This window comes from Agrilus planipennis, unplaced genomic scaffold (assembly GCF_000699045.2).
Source record: "Agrilus planipennis isolate EAB-ADULT unplaced genomic scaffold, Apla_2.0 scaffold69, whole genome shotgun sequence".
NCBI lineage: Eukaryota > Metazoa > Arthropoda > Insecta > Coleoptera > Buprestidae > Agrilus > Agrilus planipennis.
Window position 1 is genome coordinate 1,106,968 of NW_020438962.1, and position 22,441 is coordinate 1,129,408.

At 37.3% G+C, this 22,441-nt stretch overlaps 2 protein-coding genes across 8 annotated transcripts in view; one reads left to right on the forward strand and one right to left on the reverse strand.

Moving 5' to 3' along the window:
- Positions 1-6: 6 nt before the first annotated feature.
- LOC108735808 lies at positions 7-18,176 on the forward strand. 3 transcript variants are annotated; one of them, XM_025975195.1, is made up of 17 exons: positions 7-193; positions 278-561; positions 627-989; positions 1,047-1,254; positions 1,313-1,401; positions 1,460-1,774; positions 1,828-2,520; positions 2,576-2,739; positions 2,800-3,009; positions 3,064-3,199; positions 3,278-3,793; positions 3,847-4,177; positions 4,260-4,555; positions 4,626-5,708; positions 5,875-6,530; positions 6,593-7,006; positions 17,860-18,176. In XM_025975195.1, coding segments are annotated over exons 1-17 (5,904 nt in total). In that variant the 5' UTR covers positions 7-191; the 3' UTR covers positions 18,004-18,176. The 3 variants fall into 3 exon arrangements, with proteins under 3 accessions (XP_025830980.1, XP_018323469.1, XP_018323467.1); XM_018467967.2 differs by lacking the exon at positions 17,860-18,176 and adding an exon at positions 11,105-12,037; XM_018467965.2 differs by lacking the exon at positions 17,860-18,176 and having other exon boundaries at positions 8-193; positions 6,593-8,308.
- Positions 14,933-22,441, reverse strand: part of LOC108735816 (fasciclin-3) — a 167,007-nt gene continuing 159,498 nt past the window's right edge. For 3 of the 5 annotated variants that reach the window (XM_025975201.1, XM_025975204.1, XM_025975203.1), the window contains exons 9-10: positions 20,025-20,052; positions 14,933-15,817 (exon numbers count right to left, since the gene is read on the reverse strand). In XM_025975201.1, coding sequence (XP_025830986.1) covers positions 15,427-15,817; positions 20,025-20,052 — 419 coding nt within the window. In that variant the 3' untranslated portion in view covers positions 14,933-15,426. The other 2 variants (XM_025975202.1, XM_025975205.1) reach the window with 2 other exon arrangements.

Sequence of the window (22,441 nt, forward strand, 5' to 3'; positions counted from 1 at the left end):
TAGTCGCTTGGGTATATTATTATAAACAGTTTGCCATGTAGTTATTTGACACATTTTCCAAATTTCAGTTCTCCAAAATTCGCCGTGTTATTTATCTTAAAAAAAATTCAAATGAATTAGTAAAAATAGCCACGAAATCATACAAAAAAAAATCTGCATGTCTACAATAAATAGGTGACAACGTTACGACAATGTAAGTTTATTTTAATTTTCTTCTTTTGTGTCGGTGTGTCGTTGCTATTGTTATTGATTGAGTATTCTATTGCGTGTCCGAAAGGTCTCCAAAGAAAAAACATAGACCTCGGCCTAAACCCGTTATCTCGTATCCACCGGTAACGACAAGAAAATGGATACCGCCGGACAAGCGAAAAAAGCACCCGAAAAAGCCCCCCCAACTTCTATACGAAAAACCTCCCGGCATACACCATCCCTTGGAGTTATCGTCTCTGCTAAAAGTATGGCACAATTTTCTTTTCATTGATAACGGCGCCAGGGCCGTACTCATGGGCAGTTTCAGCCTTACCAATCGAAGGTTCAGGTTTAAATCCAATGGAAAACAGGGTAACGCATGAATGTTTTGTTTTATCGTGAGCGCCGTGTAAAGTATTGATTGTGATATTTCACAGCCAACTGTATGTGTATGGTCGCTTTGGCATTTACGAAATTGTTTGATATGTCCATATGGACGCCGGCCGTGGTGGACAAGTGTCTGGAAGTGGGCGATACTCTCTACGTGAATAGCGTTATCTCGTTGGAAACAAGAGATCCGAACAAGGGCATTCTCAAAATAACCGAAATATTGCCCCATTTCTATTTGGACGATAACAAATTAACCATGGAAGTGAAAGATGAGATGCAGGTGTCTGGAAAATTGTTCCCGGATGTGGACGACTCCCCGTACTTGAAAAATGTGATTCAAACGTTCTTTAGCAAACACGACGGGGGCATTTTGGCTACGCAAAAGAAATTCTTTGCCGTGTGGACGTCGGGTAATACTATATAGTCGATTTTTTGCCCCCTTGATTCTATTAAGGGTAATTCTTTAGGGGGAGCGTACTATCTCTTCGACCCTGACGATCACGACACCGCTGGACTTCGTTGGAAGGGCGTACCTGGTATGGGGTACTCTTTTGTAGGCCGATTCCATAATACGGATAAACTTGTCGAAATTCTACACGAGAACGTGAACAAAACCAGCAACGATCTTTTCACTATTTTTCCATGCGTGCTGCTGCGAATGAGCAGAATCGCGAGGTACCTACTTGATAATTTCCTTCGTTAATAATTGTCATTAAATTGACTTGGTGTTTAGATCTGCACCGGAAACGTTCGAAGAGGTAGTTACCGCTGACGGAGAAAGATCTAAAGCTTTGGAAGAAAAGAAAGAGGAGAAACCGAAAGGTTTTAAATTTGTTGGCAACGCTCAGGTTTAGTGTTTACATGAGGGTTTTCGTTTTAGAGAAGCACGATTTTCCGTCGGCAAGATTATACCCTGATAAAAAGTTGCCCCCTCCTCCGCCTCCGCCTCCCAGGGAGTCCGAAATTCTCAGGGAGTTGGAGGCGGAACGAGCCAGGAAGCAAAAGGAGGACGAGTTCGAGGAGTTGAACCCGGTGCTTGTGAATCTGATGACTCAAAGGGAGTCCCAAGTGGAAGCTATGCAGGCTGAAGCCGGTCCTGAAGATATGACCCTTCTCAAGTTCCAACCGCGCGAAGTACCTTCTTCACAAATGGTTAAAGACAGGCCCAGAGCTGGCAGCGTCACGTATTTCAAAAGTATGTTTCGGCCATCAAAAAATACCTTTCGACCCCTTTCGAATTTATTGTAGGTCTCATTGAGGGTGTGATGGGCATCTTACGAGGGAGAACTCATCAGTGCGACCCCAATTTTTCGAAATATTTGGGTAAACAAAGCGTTCCCAACGCGTTTGCCGCGTTAACAATGCTCCGTCTTGAAAAATCAAGACGATGGATTTGCAGAAACCTGAAGGACATCCTAGAGATGGGAGAGCATTTGTACCACGACTCCATGAAGCTTCTAACCGGCGATCAAGTATTGAGACCGTCCACCATGATAAAGAAATACCAGATGCGCGACAAAGAGTTCGCGCCAGATGTTGAAGAATTCACAGTTGTCGGCCGTTTGGGTTCAGTTAAAACCGACGTTTTCGATCTTCTTCCTGCACTCACGGAATTCTTCAGGGACAACGAGACGGGAGTTATCGTCGGCCCGTTGACTCTGGCAGTTTGGATCGAAGATGGCTACTATTACATGTTCGATCCGAACGAAAGAGATCGCAACGGGCTTGTGATTAACAGACAAGTTGTTGTTGGATCGGAGACCATGATCGTGGACGTGGAGCCCGGTGTTGCCTGCTGCACTTGGTTCAAAAATCTCAAAGATTTAGTTGACGTTTACATGAATAACATTCTCAAAAGTCAAAACAAAGATCCGTTCTACATATGCAGGGTGAACATTAACGATTACATCGGGATTCCCGATCCTTGGAGCAACTTTGAAGGTAATGAGTTTTGAGAGCGTTAGAGTGCATCGGTGTTGACGAAACGTTTCCGTAGGGATCTCCGAGGGCAAGTGGATCTTGCGCGGACACTTCAGTCAGGCTGACAGAAGATTCCCGAGGGAAACGAGAAACACCCAATGTACTGCCAACGCTGCAATGTCATTGGTATATTCTCAACTGAGAAGTATGCGCGATTGGACCAGGGATACCGTCGATGAGGTACTTGGAATGGGGAACTGTGGGTTACTGTTTCCCATTTCATAATTTTTTCTTACGCAGGTTTTGGTATCCGGTGACTCGTTGTATGTTAGCTGCGTGGAATATCTTAAAGCGAATAACAAATTTTATGACAACATGTTGATGGTTGACGAAGTACAGAGGAGATTTCAGGTAGAAGAGAGACAAATAAGTCTGGATATCGCCGACTGTCTCGTCAACGGAGTTGTCGACGCCAAGGACGACGATTGCGAAATTTTGAACCTGAAGAAGGTAAAATTGTAATCTTTGTTGCACGTTATTATAAACGTTGTGGTTTACCGTTAGGGCATTCAAGAATTCTTCAAAGAAAACGACACAGGGGTGCTAACAAGTAGAAAAATTTCGGTGGCACTTTGGAAAAATCACGGAATGTTCTATTACTATGATTCCCACGGGAGAGACGAATACGGATACACTAGTCGTAAGTCTTATAACGTCTCATTATCCTCCTCGTTTGTTCGTTCGTTTGTTGTTACTTTAGCAACAATTTAATTTAAAGCAATCGGGACTGCGTGCGTGCTTAGAATTTCGGACTTGAACGAGTTGGTGAAGATGCTCCAGAGCAACTTAGGACCTGACGTCGAATCAGCGCTGTACAACCTGAGCAGAGTCCAAGTCCAAATTTGGGAACAGACGGAAGACGGGAAGGCAAGACCTCCGTTGAAAAATTACACCGAAGTCGATCAAGAAAGTGCGATCTTGCGTGCCACGTGGCACCTGAACTCCCCGAAGTTCGGCCTCAATTCTGGCAAACAGGAAATCCCAATGCTGATGATTGCCTTCGGGATGCTCAAGGTGTACCCGCCATCCGACTGGGACAGGAATGTAATCGACGAAGTGATGGTCCTTGGGGACAAGTTATACGAAACGTCGCTGATTGCGATCCAGAAGCCACCTTCGGAAATCGCGAACGACGAAGAGGACACGGACGAAATCACCGTTGACAACGTCACCAAGGAGTTCAAGATCGGTCTCAACAAGTTCAATTTGAACGTCGGTGGTCAAGTGTTTACCGGTAGGTTCATCAATCAACTTCTCCCGGTTGCACCTTATTTCTCGTACCTGCAGGAAATTTCGAGCAATTGGGCGAAACGTTAACTTTGTTCATGACCGAGAACGTCCCGGACGAAGACCAGAGGGAATTTCTACTTATATCGCCTGCGATTTCGCTTGCCGGATGGCGCGATGACGGGGTGTACTTCATTTTTGATCCGGAAGCTAGAGATCCGTACGGGCAGGTGTACGGGAAAGACGAATGGAGCCAGAAGCCTCCCGAACCATCGATCAACGAAGAGGAAGAAGAAGAGGAGGAGGAGGAGGAAGAAGGTCAATCAGCTGCCTTAGCAATCCAGAGTATGGAAGAAGGCGAAGAGGAAATGGAAGAAGAAGAACCACCATCGTAAGTTTCGTTACGATAAGGAACGCTTGTATTTTATGAACTTTTTAAATCTTCAATTCAATTTATTGTATAATACAATCAGTCCACCTCCGAGACCGAAGCACAGCGCCCATTACTGGGAAAGCCTTTCGGAAGAATACGGGAGGGCGTGTATCATGCAGTTCAACAGTTTGGAGAAGCTGGTGCAGTTCATTGTTGAGCAGACTCCGCCGTTGCAACGAGAAGAAATCGAATACAGCATGTACACGGTGGCTGTCGACACCGAGCTGTTGGTCAAGAACGTCCTTGATCTCGAAACAACCACCGTACCAGAAGATTTGTACGCCGGCGACTGGTACAACTTTAGAGAAATCGAACACGGTCGCTGGATTCTTCGAGGTATTTCGTTAAGGTTACTACTCTGTTATCAACGATATTGATTGATCTTTTGTTTCTTTCCATTCCGAAGGAGAAATAAATCAAATGAACGAAATGTTCCCGTGCTACAATCGGGGCCAGCAGTACCTGTCCAACAGTGTCATAGCCCTGGCCTTTGCCTATCTCTACACGTACAAGAGGTACAATCAGGAAACCATCAACGGTATTTTGCGATACGGCGACAGATTGCTGACAATAAGCAGAAATATGCGCATCAAGGAACTGACGGGTAACAAGGAGCTGAATCTGACGAAGGACGAAGTTATAACGATAATAGCTCAGACGACGTTCTCGATTAACGAGATATACAACAAGTTTTGTATCCAGGAGCACATGCTATTCATGACTGCGACCGAACGTTTAATACAAGGGGAAATCACGGCGAAAGATATGGAAGAACTTTTCGACGTGAAGAAAGGTTTGGAAACGTTTTTCGAAACGGAAAAGTACGGGGTGCTAGAGGCGAAAGACACGGCTGTCGGGGTGTGGAAAGGGGAGAAGGTATATTATATGTTCGACCCTGCTTCCAGAGGTCCGAACGGTTTGGAAGCTGCCCAGGGGGAGGCTTGTATAACGAGATATTTAGACCTGGAAGTGATGACGAACGTTTTCCTTGAAAACCTTCCGAAAAAAGGAAGCAACAATTTCTTTATTCATAAAATTGAATTTACCAAAGACAGGTGCTGCATTAAGGTGCCAAAACCGGAGTCACCTCCGGCCCCCGAGCCTCCTCTTTGCACCTACACGAAACTCCTGCCCGGCAAATGGATTTTGCGCGGATCGCTGAGTCAAGATCATCCGAAGTTTTCGCGAGAACCGAATTCCATGAGTGCCCCAGTAGCCGTCATCGCTCTCACCATGACGCTCCTCCACAAATCGCAGAAATGGACCAAGCCTGTCGTGGACGAGGTGTTGTACTACGGCGACGAGTTGTTCAACGATTCGATAAACAATTTGGGCTACGACTTCAACCCTTGGAACCAGCAGATCTCGCTGCACCTGGTCAACAAGGATTACAAGATCGGGAAGCTTCAGGCGAATTGCGAATTGAGGAACACCGACCAGAGGGGCATCATTGACATTAAGGACCCCAAAATATTGAACCTTAGACAAGGTGACCCTTTCATTACGATCCCTTTTTCCCCTAATACGTTTAGTAGTAAATCTATCAAGTAAATTAGAATCATATTTTTTTTTCTTAAAAAATACCTCAAAAGCGTGTGTGTATGATCGTAATCCATAAAATAATGTGAAGGTAACGATTGTTTCCCGTGGTTTAGGCATGGAACGTTTCTTCGAGGAAAACACTCACGGTGTGATCCAAACGGAAACACTAACTGTGGCAATTTGGGAGGACGAGGATCTCGATAATGTAATCTACATGTACGACCCGAATCCGAGAGGTCCAACGGGTCTTCACGCCCTCGACGGCACGGCTTGCGTGATGAGCTTCGAGAACAAGAAGCTGGCTGCGGACCATTTCATCGCCAACATAGCGGACGACCAGAAGAGACGTGAATTCGTCATAGTTCCTGTCGAGATTGTGGTCGGCGAGATGAAGACCAAAAGGGCGAAGAAGAGGCCCTGCAAGAAACCGCCTGTGCCTCCAACACCTTGTCCCACGTCCATTCCGAAGAAGATTCCCGTGTGCAACAGGGACAGCGTGAGGAACGTGTGCGCGGACGTCACAAAGCCTCACTTTGCCGGCATGACCGTCGGGGTGGCCGACAAATTTACCACCTTCGAAGCTACCAAAGGCTATCAAGCAACCGCCGAGGTGAAACCGCCCGTCAAGGCAGCCACAGGTGGCGTGTGTCCACCTAAAACCCCGAAGAAACCGAAGAAGAAGCTAAAATCGGGCAAAGTCGAATTGGACATCATGGGCGCCACGTATCAAAGCCCTACGGAAGCCGAAAAGAAAAAGATCATGGCGATGGTATCTTACGTTCAATCTGAAGTCGAAAATCGATAGTTTGAGTGTCTTTTTTCTTTTTTTAGGCCACAGCTGAGTACAACTTCAAACTGGGAATGAAGTTGGCTAAATTGGGTCGTACAGGCTTCCTGGACCTTCCATCGGGCGATAAGCTGCTCAGAGGGATGAAGAGCCAAACCAGCAGGGGTTACAGCGTCTTCTCCCGCGGAAACCAAGACATTCCCAACTGTCTCTGCTTCCTGGTGATCTTCAAACTCACGCCGATCGCCAACTGGACCCACAAGCACATCGATCTCATCCTGGACTCGGGCGATAAACTGTACAAGGACTCCTACATCACGTACCAGCCCAAGGATCCGAAACTGGGATTGGCGAACGTCCTGCGGAAGTTCTACATCAGACAGGTGGAGGTCTATCTCGAAATCTACGAGCCGTCCGTGTCCGGACTCCTGGTGGAGGACAACCTCGAGGCTGCACTGGTGAGTTTCTTTTATCAAGAGAATTTCTGCATGCTTACGTCGCACGACCAATGGGTTGCTATTTATTTCAAGAAGGGATATTATTACATGTTCGATCCGCACGACAGAGACCTGAATGGTAACAGGGTCGAACCGGGAACGCCCTATGGTAACGCGTGCGTTATCAGGTTCGACGAGTTGCGATCTATAGCTCGGAAATATATCACTAATGTCGTACTGTGCCCGTCGGACAGTATTAAACAGTTCACTTTAGCTCTGGCAGCTATAAAGACGATCAAGCAGTCGGGAAAGGCTATGAGTGCTAAGGGTTGATTATTTATTTATTTATTAATTGGTCGATTTGGTGGTTCGTTGGGTCCAGTGGAAGCTGTTGGAGATGTCGCGGTTCCTTCTTGACGCTTGGGCCTTTTTATTTTCATATTTCGTTTGCCTGTTTACGTACATTTTTCATTCCGTTTCTTCATGCATTTTTTCTTACTCATAATTAACGATTTTGTTTCATATTTTTTTTAATCGATCTATTTAATTGCACGCTTCATACTTCGCATTCCTTTTTTGGCACTGATATCACCAATTGAACATTACATCTTTGACATTAATTTTATTCTACATTATCATTGCATTTTCGGAAATATTCATTTATCAACTATTCTCCATAACGTACGCTTCTCATTATGCAATTTACTTCAGGATTATTAACACTTTTTTCATTCATAACATTTAATCGCAAATTACTTACATCTAATGACATTTTACATATGCAATCAAATTTTTTTCTCTTAATTCGCCTTCAATTTCTTCATTTACATGCCTTTTAACAACAGACATTAAATCATAATTTTTATCACAACTTTTTACACTCGTATTTATATCATTAAAGTCGTCATGACCTTGAACATTACCCACAATGACTCCAATTTTCGATTTCCTTTAATTTGATCTCACAAATCTCGACGGTATCTCTAACCATAATTGCACACATGCATATTCGTCTCATTAATCTTAACATTTCTTTAATTAATCGCTCAGTTTATCTCATCATCTAACATCTCATAAAATCTTATCCTTAATCCTTTTCATTCATATTTAATTTCCATAAAATACACGCTCTCATTTTATTAATTTATCTCATTCAGTCATTATTCATAATCGATTATATCGCCCAAGGAAATAAAAAGGCCCAAGCAGATACTAGATTCTACGATTTTGTGTTGATTATAATTGTCACTTTTAGAAATGTAATGCAAAATATGGTGGCCATTGTTTTGTGACCCCGTTGAAATAAAATTTAGAAACCCATGACCGATGTAAATTATTTCGAGTAACTTTATTTTATCTGAAAAATGTACTTGAGTATTACACTATGGTGGTCGTATAAAATGATCTCTATTTTTGGGAAATTGTGAGGCATTCGGAAACTTTGCTTGCGCTTTTGACATTTGTTGATTCAATTTCTGATTTACCTGCCGAACGAGGAGGTTGTGGATGCATTGGAATCAGCTTTATTCGATGATTTAAACGAAACATTTATTGACCTTCAAATAAGTCTCGCAAAGTTATCTGTGTTTTCGTGTATTTGCGAGAAACATCAAATCTTCGCGTATGTTTTTGACATATATAGTAATAAGTTTAGAATCATCGAATATGGCTTCATATACCCTCATGTCTACATTTTTGAATGGTCCAAATGGAATTTAAACAGGACTACAAATAAGGTTGTTACAGGCCCTCAAAGTAAGTTCTATTTTTGCGATATTGCGAGTTACATTAAGATTTTTCTTGAGATTTTAGCACTTTTGAAAATAATTTTACAACCATTAACTAGGACCTTCTATACACTAACGCCAGTTCTATTTAATGGTTAAAACGAAATTTTCATAGGGCCACAAATAGGGTAGTTAGAAGCCCCTAAAGTTTAGCAAATTTGCCAGCAACTTTATGATTTCGCGTGCGGTTTTGCCACACATAGAAATAATTTTGCAACCATCGCATAGGGCCTTCTACACATCGATGTCTGCTCTATCCAATGGTTAAAACGAAATTTAAATACGACTGTAAATAAGGTAGTTACAACCCCCAAAAGTGAGCTCTATTTTGTCGAATTCGCGTGCAACATCATAACTTAGCGTTCGGTTTTGGCGCACATAGAAATAATTTTGCAATCATCGAATAGAGCATTTTATACATCGATGTCTGCTTTATCCAATGGTTGAAACGAAATTTAAATACGACTACAAATAAGGTAGTTACAACCCCCAAAAGTGAGCTCTATTTTGTCGAATTCGCGTGCAACATCATAATTTCGCGTGCGGTTTTGCCGCACATAGAAATATTTTTGCAACCATCGAATAGGGCCTCCTACACATCGATGTCTGCTCTATCCAATGGTTCAAACGAAATTTAAATACGACTGCAAATAAGGTAGTTACAACCCCCAAAAGTGAGCTCTATTTTGTCGAATTCGCGTGCAACATCATAATTTAGCGTGCGGTTTTGGCGCACATAGAAATAATTTTGCAACCATCGAATAGGGCCTCCTACACATCGATGTCTGCTCTATCCAATGGTTCAAACTAAATTTAAATACGACTGCAAATAAGGTAGTTACAACCCCCAAAAGTGAGCTCTATTTTGTCGAATTCGCGTGCAACATCATAATTTAGCGTGCGGTTTTGGCGCACATAGAAATAATTTTGCAACCATCGAATAGGGCCTCTTACACATTGAGGTCTGCTCTGTTGAATGGTTAAAACGAAATTTAAATACCACTGCAAATAAGGTAGTTACAGCCCCCCAAAACTGTCTTGCTTCGTTTTGAAACTTTATTAGACATGTTCGAAATAAGGTAATAAATATTAATTAACTTACTTACCTTTTTGACTTTTCTTACTGCTTTCTTTTTCTCAATTTTCTTCACCACATTTTTTTGTTTATCAATTTCTTTTATTATTTATATTAATTGTTTTTATTCATACTTACCTTCGAGTAATTTATCGATGTCTGCTCTATNAATACTGAAGTACTTTTTTTCATCTTAGATAAAAATGTATCAAAACTAATACTACTTATTAATTAAATTGGACGAACATGTAATTTATAAACAGTAATAATATCAACGACAAACAGCATTAAAAAGAAACTTATAAAGTAAGGCACATGCTTTAACAATTTCAAATAATATAAGGTAAGTTGTTGTCCCGGCTGATGGGCCATGACCCATTGAAAATGTCCACCACTGTTGTGGACGAAACGTCGGAAAAACAACCCAACACACCACGCCCCATAAGCCTGGACAACAACTTACCTGGTGGTCGTGAAAGCCTACAATCAACAATTTCAAATAAATCCACTCAAAAGTCTCTGAAATTATCATATTATGTAAAATACACTTCTAATAATAATAATAATAGCCTAATTAAAGTATCTTAATTAACAAAGAGATTAATTGCTTGAGATTTCGTTTTAGACAATTACAGTGCGTATTTACAAACAAAATTTAAACTATTTTATTTAAGTACGTGCATTGATAGTTCAAATTTAACTTTGTCATTTTCATTAAAAAAAATAATTCCTCGGAGGGCATAGGACGTATCACAATTTAGGAGGTAGCTTTAGGGGCAGTTTCTTTATCTGATTTAATCTTTTCTTCGTTCTCTTTTTGCGCGTAAACAATTTCAGCATATTCGGTTTTGTCTTCTTCATTTTTCACCACTGGTCTTAGGTTTTGACTGACCAAGTCCAATTCTGCGTACACCAGGCCACCCTCTTTGCCGTCATTGGGGGTGGTAGTCGCAGTCACTGGAGCTGTTTGAGTCTCGGACTCATCGATAGGTATCTTGGTTTCGTCGGTAGGCGGTGGACTGCTTTCTTTCTGGTCCTTGTCCTCTTTTTCTTTGTTCTTTTTAAACAAGGGTGGAATTTGAATTTTTAGGGCTGGCAGGATTCGTTTCTGTTCTCGCTGTCTTACTTCGACGCTTTCCGTATCACTACTGAAATATAAAAGAAAAATTACTTAATGTTTTTCTTCATTTTCTTTCATATTGTTTAACAAATTCGTTGAAAAATTTTGGGAATCTCTAACACAATTCATATCCACAGGAACAACACATCGCTTATGAGGCAGGATACAATAGGGGGTGAAGGGAGACAGGGAACACAACCCAACACCGAGAGATACATAACGAAACAAGACAACACCAACCAGACACAGGGGGATACCCAACAAAGGGAGATAATTAACATAACACCGCACCGAGAAAGGACAACACCCCCGATGCAACACAGGGGGACACACGACGATACAGGATCTAGTACAAGGGTAATTATATACCCCACGTTCTTTTTTCATCCCACAACTAAAATGCAAAATACCATTCTTTAATCATTTCCTTCCTTTTTCTAGATTAAACATTTTCATAAAAACTTTCCTTAATACTTTTAGACCCACAAATTTCCCTAAAGACTTTTCCAGTATTCATTCATTATTCCTTTTCAAATTTAAACCCTTCCAGTATCTTCCCATGAATTTATTATTCCTTATGATATTTGAATCCTTCCAGTATCTTCCCATAAATTAATTATTCCTTTTTATTTAATCCCTTCCAACATCTTTCTATTAATTCATTAATCCTTTCGATATTTTAACCCTTCCAGTATCATCCCATAAATTAATTGTTACTTTTCATATTTAAACCCTTCCAACCCATCAACTCATTATTCCTTTTCATATTTAAACCCGAAAATCCCCCTTTCCTTTTACTTTAGTTTCTCTTTTTAACTGTAAACCTTCTTAAAATTCCTCGTTTTCTCTCTCTTTTCGTTTTAAACTTGAAAATTGCCTTTACCTTTTCCTATCTAATATTTTTAAACATTCCTTTCACCATTATAACAAATACATTTTTTCTTATTACTTTTAAATCCAAAAATTTCATTAAATACTTTTCCAGTACTTATCTTCTGACAAACTCATTATTCCACTCCCTCCATATTTAAATTTGAAAATTATCCCTTCTTTTGCAATTTATCTTTTCCTTTCGACTATAAACCTTGAACTTTCCCTNGAAATAGTACATAGTAATCGAAATTAGCAATAGTGAAATATAAAATGTGTAATACTGAAGTACTTTTTTTCATCTTAGATAAAAATGTATCAAAACTAATACTACTTATTAATTAAATTGGACGAACATGTAATTTATAAACAGTAATAATATCAACGACAAACAGCATTAAAAAGAAACTTATAAAGTAAGGCACATGCTTTAACAATTTCAAATAATATAAGGTAAGTTGTTGTCCCGGCTGATGGGCCATGACCCATTGAAAATGTCCACCACTGTTGTGGACGAAACGTCGGAAAAACAACCCAACACACCACGCCCCATAAGCCTGGACAACAACTTACCTGGTGGTCGTGAAAGCCTACAATCAACAATTTCAAATAAATCCACTCAAAAGTCTCTGAAATTATCATATTATGTAAAATACACTTCTAATAATAATAATAATAGCCTAATTAAAGTATCTTAATTAACAAAGAGATTAATTGCTTGAGATTTCGTTTTAGACAATTACAGTGCGTATTTACAAACAAAATTTAAACTATTTTATTTAAGTACGTGCATTGATAGTTCAAATTTAACTTTGTCATTTTCATTAAAAAAAATAATTCCTCGGAGGGCATAGGACGTATCACAATTTAGGAGGTAGCTTTAGGGGCAGTTTCTTTATCTGATTTAATCTTTTCTTCGTTCTCTTTTTGCGCGTAAACAATTTCAGCATATTCGGTTTTGTCTTCTTCATTTTTCACCACTGGTCTTAGGTTTTGACTGACCAAGTCCAATTCTGCGTACACCAGGCCACCCTCTTTGCCGTCATTGGGGGTGGTAGTCGCAGTCACTGGAGCTGTTTGAGTCTCGGACTCATCGATAGGTATCTTGGTTTCGTCGGTAGGCGGTGGACTGCTTTCTTTCTGGTCCTTGTCCTCTTTTTCTTTGTTCTTTTTAAACAAGGGTGGAATTTGAATTTTTAGGGCTGGCAGGATTCGTTTCTGTTCTCGCTGTCTTACTTCGACGCTTTCCGTATCACTACTGAAATATAAAAGAAAAATTACTTAATGTTTTTCTTCATTTTCTTTCATATTGTTTAACAAATTCGTTGAAAAATTTTGGGAATCTCTAACACAATTCATATCCACAGGAACAACACATCGCTTATGAGGCAGGATACAATAGGGGGTGAAGGGAGACAGGGAACACAACCCAACACAGAGAGATACATAACGAAACAAGACAACACCAACCAGACACAGGGGGATACCCAACAAAGGGAGATAATTAATATAACACCGCACCGAGAAAGGACAACACCCCCGATGCAACACAGGGGGACACACGACGATACAGGATCTAGTACAAGGGTAATTATATAGCCCACGTTCTTTTTTCATCCCACAACTAAAATGCAAAATACCATTCTTTAACCATTTCCTTCCTTTTTCTAGATTAAACATTTTCATAAAAACTTTCCTTAATACTTTTAGACCCACAAATTTCCCTAAAGACTTTTCCAGTATTCATTCATTATTCCTTTTCAAATTTAAACCCTTCCAGTATCTTCCCATGAATTTATTATTCCTTATGATATTTGAATCCTTCCAGTATCTTCCCATAAATTAATTATTCCTTTTTATTTAATCCCTTCCAACATCTTTCTATTAATTCATTAATCCTTTCGATATTTTAACCCTTCCAGTATCATCCCATAAATTAATTGTTACTTTTCATATTTAAACCCTTCCAACCCATCAACTCATTATTCCTTTTCATATTTAAACCCGAAAATCCCCCTTTCCTTTTACTTTAGTTTCTCTTTTTAACTGTAAACCTTCTTAAAATTCCTCGTTTTCTCTCTCTTTTCGTTTTAAACTTGAAAATTGCCTTTACCTTTTCCTATCTAATATTTTTAAACATTCCTTTCACCATTATAACAAATACATTTTTTCTTATTACTTTTAAATCCAAAAATTTCATTAAATACTTTTCCAGTACTTATCTTCTGACAAACTCATTATTCCACTCCCTCCATATTTAAATTTGAAAATTATCCCTTCTTTTGCAATTTATCTTTTCCTTTCGACTATAAACCTTGAACTTTCCCTTTACTTTCTTAGTCCTTTTTTTATTTCAAAATTCCCTTTGTCCTTGATATACTACACACCACAACTACCCATTATATATACATTTTCCAAAAAGTTAAGAATCCCTAATGCAATTCTAATCCACAGGACAACTAAACCAGGAATACACCCAAACACAGGGGCATACACAACAACGAGACAGGACAACACAGGGACACGCACACACACAACACCAACCAGACACAGGGGAATACACAACAATACAGGATCTAGTACAAGGGTAATTATACACCACACGCTCTTTTTTTCCAACACATACTTACATTTTTCCTTTTTTAGCTTTTCTAACATAAAAATTACTTTCACCGTTTCCTTCCTTTCTCTAGATTAAATGTTTTCATAACAAAAACTATCCTTATTACTTCTAGACCCACAAATATCCACTTACCTTCGAGTAATTTTATTTATCTTTACTAATTGTTTTTTTTTTAATACACTTTTATTACATCATCTCACTTATGTTTTATTTTATTTCCGTTCTTCCAAATTCATTTATTTATTCTTCTATACTCAGTGTCTTTCCTTCAGCTTCCTTCAAACGAAACTCTTTCATTTTTTTACGAATTTTATTTACAACGAATAATGAAATAGTACATAGTAATCGAAATTAGCAATAGTGAAATATAAAATGTGTAATACTGAAGTACTTTTTTTCATCTTAGATAAAAATGTATCAAAACTAATACTACTTATTAATTAAATTGGACGAACATGTAATTTATAAACAGTAATAATATCAACGACAAACAGCATTAAAAAGAAACTTATAAAGTAAGGCACATGCTTTAACAATTTCAAATAATATAAGGTAAGTTGTTGTCCCGGCTGATGGGCCATGACCCATTGAAAATGTCCACCACTGTTGTGGACGAAACGTCGGAAAAACAACCCAACACACCACGCCCCATAAGCCTGGACAACAACTTACCTGGTGGTCGTGAAAGCCTACAATCAACAATTTCAAATAAATCCACTCAAAAGTCTCTGAAATTATCATATTATGTAAAATACACTTCTAATAATAATAATAATAGCCTAATTAAAGTATCTTAATTAACAAAGAGATTAATTGCTTGAGATTTCGTTTTAGACAATTACAGTGCGTATTTACAAACAAAATTTAAACTATTTTATTTAAGTACGTGCATTGATAGTTCAAATTTAACTTTGTCATTTTCATTAAAAAAAATGATTCCTCGGAGGGCATAGGACGTATCACAATTTAGGAGGTAGCTTTAGGGGCAGTTTCTTTATCTGATTTAATCTTTTCTTCGTTCTCTTTTTGCGCGTAAACAATTTCAGCATATTCGGTTTTGTCTTCTTCATTTTTCACCACTGGTCTTAGGTTTTGACTGACCAAGTCCAATTCTGCGTACACCAGGCCACCCTCTTTGCCGTCATTGGGGGTGGTAGTCGCAGTCACTGGAGCTGTTTGAGTCTCGGACTCATCGATAGGTATCTTGGTTTCGTCGGTAGGCGGTGGACTGCTTTCTTTCTGGTCCTTGTCCTCTTTTTCTTTGTTCTTTTTAAACAAGGGTGGAATTTGAATTTTTAGGGCTGGCAGGATTCGTTTCTGTTCTCGCTGTCTTACTTCGACGCTTTCCGTATCACTACTGAAATATAAAAGAAAAATTACTTAATGTTTTTCTTCATTTTCTTTCATATTGTTTAACAAATTCGTTGAAAAATTTTGGGAATCTCTAACACAATTCATATCCACAGGAACAACACATCGCTTATGAGGCAGGATACAATAGGGGGTGAAGGGAGACAGGGAACACAACCCAACACAGAGAGATACATAACGAAACAAGACAACACCAACCAGACACAGGGGGATACCCAACAAAGGGAGATAATTAATATAACACCGCACCGAGAAAGGACAACACCCCCGATGCAACACAGGGGGACACACGACGATACAGGATCTAGTACAAGGGTAATTATATAGCCCACGTTCTTTTTTCATCCCACAACTAAAATGCAAAATACCATTCTTTAACCATTTCCTTCCTTTTTCTAGATTAAACATTTTCATAAAAACTTTCCTTAATACTTTTAGACCCACAAATTTCCCTAAAGACTTTTCCAGTATTCATTCATTATTCCTTTTCAAATTTAAACCCTTCCAGTATCTTCCCATGAATTTATTATTCCTTATGATATTTGAATCCTTCCAGTATCTTCCCATAAATTAATTATTCCTTTTTATTTAATCCCTTCCAACATCTTTCTATTAATTCATTAATCCTTTCGATATTTTAACCCTTCCAGTATCATCCCATAAATTAATTGTTACTTTTCATATTTAAACCCTTCCAACCCATCAACTCATTATTCCTTTTCATATTTAAACCCGAAAATCCCCCTTTCCTTTTACTTTAGTTTCTCTTTTTAACTGTAAACCTTCTTAAAATTCCTCGTTTTCTCTCTCTTTTCGTTTTAAACTTGAAAATTGCCTTTACCTTTTCCTATCTAATATTTTTAAACATTCCTTTCACCATTATAACAAATACATTTTTTCTTATTACTTTTAAATCCAAAAATTTCATTAAATACTTTTCCAGTACTTATCTTCTGACAAACTCATTATTCCACTCCCTCCATATTTAAATTTGAAAATTATCCCTTCTTTTGCAATTTATCTTTTCCTTTCGACTATAAACCTTGAACTTTCCCTTTACTTTCTTAGTCCTTTTTTTATTTCAAAATTCCCTTTGTCCTTGATATACTACACACCACAACTACCCATTATGTATACATTTTCCAAAAAGTTAAGAATCCCTAATGCAATTCTAATCCACAGGACAACTAAACCAGGAATACACCCAAACACAGGGGCATACACAACAACGAGACAGGACAACACCAATCCAACACAGGGACACACACACACACAACAATACAGGAACTAGTACAAGGGTAATTATACACCACACGCTCTTTTCTTCCAACACATACTTACATTTTTCCTTTTTTAGCTTTTCTAACATAAAAATTACTTTCACCGTTTCCTTCCTTTCTCTAGATTAAATGTTTTCATAACAAAAACTATCCTTATTACTTCTAGACCCACAAATATCCCTAAATACTTTTCCTGTATTGTACCACAAATTTAATATTCCTTTTAATACTTAAAAACCCTTCCAGTATCTTCCCACAAATTAATTAATCCTTTTCATATTTAAACCCTTCCACTAACTTCCTATAAATTCAAAAATTCATTATTCCTTTTCATTTAAATCTTTCCAATATCTTCCCATAAATTCATTAATCCTTTTGATATTTAAACCCTTCCAGTAAATTCCCACAAATTCATAAACTCATTATTCCTGTTTATTTAAACCTTTTCAATATCTTCCCATAAATTCATGATTCCTTTTCATATTTAAACCTTTCCAGTAACTTCCTTTAAATTGATTATTCATTTTCATATCTAAACCCTTCCAGTAACTTCCTATAAATTCATAAACTCATTATTCGTTTTTATTTAAACCTTTCTATCTTCCTATACATTCATTATTCCTTATTATTCCTTTTTATTTAAACCCTTCCAGTATCTTCCCATAAATTCATTATTCCTTTTCATATTTAAACCCGAAAATCATCCTTTTCTTTTACTGTAGTTTCTTATTTTAACTTAAACNTACAGGTGGTGTTGAATAAGGCTTTGGAGGGCACGTGGCAAAGGTTTGGGAGGGTACTCACGATTCGGCTACACTTCGGCGGCTTCTTCCTGGAAAGAACAAAAAAGAAGAAATCTAGAGTGTTGTTATTTAAAGATCTTTATTTATAAAACAATATTTATATAATTAAATGTTCAACTTACGCTAGATTTAAGACGTAATTACATGTGAACAGAGGAGTATAATGATAAGTAAAGATTTTATACAATTACAATTATTATTAATTTAAATTGATTTGTTCACTTATTTTGTTCTCAATAAATATGTAGAAAGTGGAATGTGCATTGTTTTCTTTTTAAGGGAAGTGTGGGGGTTGTAAGTGAAGGGATTTCGTAGATAAAGGAGTGTGAGGGATGTAAATAAAGGGATTTTAGAAGGAATTGTAGATAGGGAAGTGTGAGGATTGTAAGTGAAGGGATTTCGTAGGTAGAGGGAGTGTGAGGGATGTAAATAGAAGGATTTTAAAAGGAATTGTAAATAAGGAAGTGTTAGGGACGTGTAAGGGTTGTAAGTGAAGGGATTTCGTAGATAAAGGAGTGTGAGGGATGTAAATAAAAGGATTTTAAAAGGAATTGTAGATAGGGAAGTTAAGTGAAGGGATTTCGTAAGTAGAGGAGTGTGAGGGATGTAAATAAAGGGATTTTAGAAGGAATTGTAGATAGGGAAGTGTGAGGATTGTAAGTGAAGGGATTTCGTAGGTAGAGGAGTGTGAGGGATGTAAATAGAAGGATTTTAAAAGGAATTGTAGATGATGAAGTGTTAGGGACGTGTAAGGATTGTAAATGAAGGAATTTCGTAGGTAGAGGAGTGTGAGGGATGTAAATAGAAGGATTTTAAAAGGAATTGTAGATGATGAAGTGTTAGGGACGTGTAAGGATTGTAAATGAAGGAATTTTTTTGGTAGAGGAGTGTGAGGGATATAAATAGAAGGATTTTAAAAGGAATTAAAGGGTTTTGGAAGATAAGGAGTGTAGGAATTGTAGGTGGAAGGGATTCGTCGTAAATAAAGGAATGTGGAGGTTGTAAATGAAGTGGTTTTAAAAGGAATTAAATGATTCAAATTGTTGGGAGGATGTGGGTTTGAATTGAACTAAGTAAAAGGGTTGCAGGAAGTTATTATCTTGAGATTTTGAATTTTTGGAGGGTGTGGGGAAAATGAATTAAAAGGATATGTTTATAGGTATTTACTAATGTACAGGACCAACGAAAAGGAATTTTTAGAGGGCGGAAATAAGAAAATAGGGTGATTGTAAGTCAAGGGAACGTGTTATATTAAATGGTAGAAGGAATAGGATTGTAAGCGAACGATTTTAATTAAAGGTAAGTTTGAAACATGCAGGAAGATTATTTAAAAGGTAAAATGGAATTTACCAAAAGGAGAAAAAAGAAAATAAAGAACAGGATGATTGTAAGTAAAGAGAATCTGTTAAAGGGTTTGTTTTGTAGAAGGAATAGAGTAAGGGTGGCCGATTTTAATTAAAAAGTAACTTTGAAACATGCAGGAACATTATTTAAAAGGTAAAATGACAATACTAATAGGGAATTGAGCTAAAAAAGGAAATTGAAATAAATAACAAGTAGATTAAATTATATGTTTATAAAAAGGGTTGTACGAGAAGGAAGATTATTTAAAGGATGAGATGATAATGGAAAAGAATTCGGCAAATGGTTAGAAAAAGGAAAGGGGTTGTAACAAAAGTTGATTTTCTTAAATGGCAAGTTTATAAGGATAAGATTTTAATTGAAAGGTAAATTTGGATATTTATTAATCGAAGGGTGGGTGGTGTGTTGATAAAAAGTAATTAAAAGGGTTATTGAGAGCTGTATGTGTATTGGAACGGCATTGGCTTGTCTGTAAAAAGTGACGGGAAACTTTTGAAATGTGCGAGAGGGTAAGTATTCAAATGGGACGTAGGGATAATACCAAAAGACAGGAACGTGAATTTTAGGTGCTTGGTAAAGTGATAAGGTGGATATTTTGGAAATGAACGAGTGTAAGGATGAGAGAGTAAGGCGTAGACTTAAGGTTGAAGGTCATGTGATATTTGGGTAATTTGGAAATTTCGATGTTACAGGTGGTGTTGAATAAGGCTTTGGAGGGCACGTGGCAAAGGTTTGGGAGGGTACTCACGATTCGGCTACACTTCGGCGGCTTCTTCCTGGAAAGAACAAAAAAGAAGAAATCTAGAGTGTTGTTATTTAAAGATCTTTATTTATAAAACAATATTTATATAATTAAATGTTCAACTTACGCTAGATTTAAGACGTAATTACATGTGAACAGAGGAGTATAATGATAAGTAAAGATTTTATACAATTACAATTATTATTAATTTAAATTGATTTGTTCACTTATTTTGTTCTCAATAAATATGTAGAAAGTGGAATGTGCATTGTTTTCTTTTTATTATTCAAAAGGCAAAAATGAGTGCAAAAAAAAACGAAAAAGAGAAAATTAAACGAAAGTATCACTAAAAATAAACTAATTATTGTCTTAGGTTAACAATAACGAACTTACAAAATACTTGAGAATCCTTTGATTATTATCACGAAAAATGGAATGTCTCATTTTTTTTTTTATTTATTTTTAATTTTATATTAATATCGAAGTGAAAGTTTCAGGTGCTTTCTATACATATAGACAGTTACAATGGGTTTACTTCATTTTTTGCGTTTCGAACTTTGCAACACCCGTCAGCGTGTCGTTCGTTCGTTCGTTCGTTCGTTTGGTAAAAAATAATGTTCGTTTTTAAAAAAATCCTGGCATCGCTAACGAGTGTCAGAAAGGACCTAATTCGTTAAATACATTTACATTTAAAAATTCACAATAGTATATGGCAGTTAATAATCATGTCATTATATTATCCTAATAAAAATGAGCACGAACGAAAGAATGAATGCCTTAATTAAAAAACAAATTTGATTAATTGCGCGAAAATTTAGAGACCTTTGCTGAAAACAAAAAAATGAAACAGTAGAGAAAAACGAAATAATTGAATCGTAATAACGACTTACTTGATTTGATTTGAGCGAACTTAAAATGAAGAAACAAAAAAAGAACGAAACAACTGAATTACAATAATATCTAATTTTAAACATGAAAATAATAAAAGAAAATGAAACAATTGTTATGAGAAACAAGGCACAAACAAAAATTAAATTTTTACAAGTATACAAGATGTCTCCAAATTTTCGCTGGACGCATCGTAACTAAATTTAATTATGTCCTGCCTACTGTGATCACTTAAAAGTCATAATCTTTAAATTACAATTGAATTCATTAAGTACAAAAAACTGCTTAACGATTTCGAAGGGGGGAAAGATTGCAGTAGTCGATTGGTGACAGAAATAAATACATTTTGATTTTATCTCGCAACAGCAATATAATATAATAAATTTCATGATTACTTTTTAACATCGCATTTATTAATTAATTACAATCGCAGCAATTGCACGCCATTTCACGAAATGGTAAACAATTACTGACGAAAAAACCAGTCAGTGAGATCTATATTTTTCCAATTTGCCTAAGCGACAACACACAGGCAACACCGTATTAAAAATTTATCATATTTCATATGTATATATTACATATATATATAAACACATTAAGGTGATTACTGATTGATTACAAAGTGTCAGAAAATGAAATGGCAGCAACGGGGTTAATTTTTTTTTTTTCGAGAGTTCCGGCGGGGTGAAAGGTAAGGTAACATGACAATAAAAAAATTATGTAAGTATGTATTACTACTCCTAGATGACACTCTGTATCATCTTCACTGTTTATTTTAAAAATAGTAGAAAGTCTTATGGGAGATGTTAAAAAAAAATTAAAAATATTATACAGGCGTGTCGCCCTTTTTCTCTTTCACGGGATGATTGCCGTTGATATACTCTTGGGAGGTTTGATGATGGGGATTGTCAACCCCGTTACCACCTACCACGTCGCTGGCTACTCCCTCTGGGTACCTATCACCGCTGTCACCCCCAGTGTAGTCGATAACCCGCTCTCCTCCTATAACAAATAAAAGCTAACGTTGAAGGTGGCGCAGGCTATTTTGGAGGAAACTAGCTATGCCAGTCAAGCCAGAAAAAAAAATTACACTGCAAACCCCAAAATAGTCTAAGGGATGAAGGCAAGCCAATACGGTCAGCGGTGATTAAATAATTACTATACGAGAAATTTATTAATTTAATTTTAATTCTAATTTTAATTTTGCGTTCGTAAAAACCCAATACCATCATCACTATTTTTGGTAATTTTATACTTTCGCGGTCCCCTCGTTTTTTGGCTCTAGAAAATCGAAAAATCATCCGATTTCGATGAATTTTTTTATTATGGACTAGCTGTCCCGGCAGACTTCGTACTGCCCCAATCGATATATAAAAGACCTAAATTTTTGTATAAAATAAACTTAGTTGACAAATGTCAAATATTATGGTTGCGTTCAGAAATTTAATTTGACAGAACTTAAGATTTATCAATCTACATAAAAATAATCTGAAAGATAGTTAACAACTTTCATATTTATTCACCTTTTAAACCTT